General features: G+C 52.2%; 1 protein-coding gene across 1 annotated transcript in view; it reads left to right on the plus strand.

The window, feature by feature from the left end:
• The first annotated feature begins 71 nt into the window (after window positions 1-71).
• Window positions 72-3,622, plus strand: part of LOC109387575 (carbonic anhydrase 13-like) — a 20,994-nt gene continuing 17,443 nt past the window's right edge. The window contains exon 1 of the mRNA XM_019651623.1: window positions 72-185. Coding sequence (XP_019507168.1) covers window positions 149-185 — 37 coding nt within the window. The 5' untranslated portion in view covers window positions 72-148. The remainder of the gene's footprint in view (window positions 186-3,622) is intronic.

A 3,622-nucleotide genomic window follows, 5' to 3' on the forward strand; every position in this document is an offset into this window, starting at 1 on the left:
CGCGCGCCCCCTGGCGGCCGGCGAGCGCCCCGCGGGCTCCGGCGCCTGTGCCCCTGCGCCCCGCCCGCCGCCCGCCCAGCCTGCAGCCGCCGGAGCTGCTGTCTCCCTCCGCGCCCGCCGCCCGTCGCCCGCCGCCGCCGCCAGGGCCATGTCCCGGCTCAGCTGGGGGTACGCCGAGCACAACGGTGAGCGCGCCCCGCGAGGGGCCGGGGAGGCTGGCCGGGGTCCGCCGAGCGCGCGGGACCCCTGGACGGAGCCGCCTGGGAGCCGCGCGCGGGAGGCAGCCTCGTGCGCCCCGGGGAAGGCCCCCAGACCCCACCCGTCGCGGCCCCCCGCGCGCCCTGCCCTTCGGGAGCGGGAGCGGGGAACCGGCCCTGGTGGCAGCACCTCTCAGTTCAGGGCGGGCTGAGGGCGCGCTTTTAGTGAGTTGAGGACAAACTTCCCTTTCGGTGCTTGAAGCTCCTCGTTCGCTCAGGGGAAGCCAGTCGTGGAAAAGACTTGCAACTGTGTCTAAGAAGTTTGCATCGCTTGAGCTGCAGCCCTGAAAATCCAGGGCGCCTTCCGGGCGACCCAAAGGCTGCGGCTCCCTTCCCAATGCTGGGATGTCCCCGCGGCTAAGCTGGCGCTGCAGAGGCTTCAGCTGCTTTGCTGCAACGTGAAGGCGGACTTGGGGCCCCTCGCCACGCTTTCTGCCTCTCCTTCCACGCTCGTCCGTGCAGACACGGGCGATTAGCCAAGGATGACCGGGTTATATAGCAAGTTGCCAAAATGTATATACCGATGGGAGCAACAGTAATAAGATGCATAGTTTCCTTCTTGTGTATTCTAAGTTATCCAAAGCAAACCATTCTCTTGGTTTTCTTTTTCTTTTTTCTTTCTTTCTTTCTTTCTTTTTTTTTTTGCATTAAGCTGAACTTATTTCAAATACTGATTATTTGCACTAATTGCAGTGGCGCCCAGAAAGCCTATTTATAGTGAATCGCAGCCAAAATTAAATCTGGGAATAATGATGGTGGTGATGATAATTTTGGGGTTAACATGTATATTATTGAACAGTACTGTCAAATTTTATAGAGAGTTTACTTTCACAAAGAAACGGAAAAGTTTCATTTCCAATTTGTAGCCCTTTGAGGTTACGGCTAAGTTACCAGTTTAAAAGGGGGAGCGGGTAAAATTTAGAACTGGAGTCATGAAAGGTATAATTTAGGTGGGTTGATTTTTGACTGAGTACATTTTGCTAATTTCCAACATAAATTTCTTTCAGTTTCTTTCTCTGCTGGAATAATGTTCATTATTGTTAATTAATAGTTACTGCGTGCCAATACCTATGGTTAGGAAGGAGGGTGTTTCCGATTCATGAGTATTGATTCTTCTTTAATGTGTTAGAAACCATCAAAGCTCATCTTCAGAAATTTAAAAAATCCATCTCAGGGAAGCAAGCCATTAATGAGGCGTGATTTCGCAGTTCTTCGAAGAATTGTGAGGCCATTCCCTCCCTGCTTTCAGAAGCAATTATTACATCTTGAGGACCACACCTTACGTGGATCAACTGTGGCAAAATCCCGTTGGAGATGTGTCCCCCCTGGGCCGGCCACTCTGTTGCTTGTCTTCTGTTTCGACTGCCAAAAGCTGCGAATGAGCAGATAAGAGGCCTTGGAAGGGGGTACCGCCTTCACAAACAACGTATAACTGCTTCCGCTGACCTTTGGTAATTTTATGGTTTTAGTTTAGAGAATGAGGCAAAAACTGAACACTGCATATCACTGGGCATTCAAAAGTTCTTGAAGCAGTGGAGGAAACGCCATCTATCTCTATTTAGGAACTGTGTTTAAATGGGTTTAAAGTTGGATGTTTTAGAAAATGTAAAAGTGTGTGTGTGTGTGTGTGTGTGTGTGNCAGACGAATGACGACATGTCTCCACCATTATGGCATCACACAGAGTCGGCTCACTGCCCTAAACGTCCTCTGTGCCCCCCCTGCTCATCCCCCCTCTGACCCCCAACCCCTGGCAACCACCGATCTCTGTCCTGTCTCCACAGTTCTGCCTTTTCCAGAACGTCACAGAGTTGGAACCACACAGCGTGTAGCCTGTTCAGATTGGCTTCTCTCATTCAGTCACATGCATCTAAGGTCCCTCCATGTCTTTTCATGGCTTGATGGCCGTTTCTGTTTGGTGCTGAATGACATGCCACTGTCTGGATGGACCACAGTTTATTTATCCATCACCTACTGAAGGGCATCTTGGTTGCTTCCAAGATTTGGCATTTATGAATAAGCTGCTGTCACCATTGGTGGGAAGATTTTTGTGTGGACATAAGTTCTCTACACCTTTGGGTAGATGCCAAGGAGTGTGATTGCTGGATCGTACGGTAAGAGTGTGCTTAGTTTTGTAACAAACCACCCAGCTGTCCTCCAAGGCGGCTGCACCATCTGCGTTCCCACCAGCTGTGAGTGGGCGTTCCTGTGGCTCCACGTCCTCCCAGCATTTGGTGGGGTCCGTGTTCTGGATTTTGTCCACTCTAACAGGTGTGCAGTGGAGTCTCGTCGTTGTTTCAGTTTGCATGTCCCTGATAACGTGATGCTGAGCATGTCTTCATGTGCTTATTTGCCATCTGTATCTCTTCTTTGGCGGTGTGTCTGTGAAGCTCTTTGGGCCATTTTTTATAATCAGGTTGTTTGTTTTCTTACTGAGTTTTAAGAGGGTTTTTTTGCATATTTTGGATAACAGTCCTTCATTATATGTGTGTATTTAAATATAAATATATACTTGTATGTACATTGTCTCCTGTGATGAAAGTGAATACAGATCAGACCTTATTCTTAAAAGTTTCGTTCCTACTGTATTGGCACAAACCAGCCCAAATGTTCTAGAGAATGCGGATGAAGGAGGCGGGGCCTTTCCCTGAGATGCAAGAGCTTCAAGTGCATTGTGCTTAGTGCCGGAGGAAGCCTTTTCTGTGCGGGGTCCCACCCTCATTAAGAACTGCAGAAGAATTTGCACTAAGGGGTTTTCAGGCCAGATCTAAAGACGAGTTCAAGCTGAGCCTCACGTAAGTGGTCCCTAAACAACGGGACTTGCAGTGACCACGTTCTGTGCCGCTGTGCAGATGGCCAGAGACGCTGAGTGACCACAGTGACGTGGCCACTGTTCCTTCTTCAACGGATGGTTCCTGACCATTCAAGAAGCTCTGTGCATTGTTTTGTCCATAAACAGCGCTGCGCAGCTCCATTTGAAATTTCAGATGGACCCAAATGAAAGCCTTGGGCAGCTGGGACAGTCACGACACTCCCGGCGGGTCGCACCCCTCTCTGTTTCACGGGGAGCCTAGCACACCCACTCCTGCAGGACGGCAAGTGAAGGCCACGCGGCGCGTCCACCTCCAGTCCACGGGCAGCGAGCCCCGCGAGCCCCCGGGAGAAGAGGCCTGCGCGCCCTCCTCCCCGCGGGGCGCAAAGGGCGGCAGAACTCGGGGACCACGGGTCAGTACCCGGGCGTGGTCCCCTCACTGCGGAGCCACAGCCTGCAGAGCGTGACAAAGCGAGCGGGACGGGCGACCTCTGCGCGACGTGGGGCGGCCGCTCAGCATCTCCTGCCGCGCCTTCCACCTCTGCGCACGTGGGG

The sequence above is a fragment of the Hipposideros armiger genome, unplaced genomic scaffold, assembly GCF_001890085.2.
Source record: "Hipposideros armiger isolate ML-2016 unplaced genomic scaffold, ASM189008v1 scaffold_163, whole genome shotgun sequence".
Taxonomy (NCBI): domain Eukaryota; kingdom Metazoa; phylum Chordata; class Mammalia; order Chiroptera; family Hipposideridae; genus Hipposideros; species Hipposideros armiger.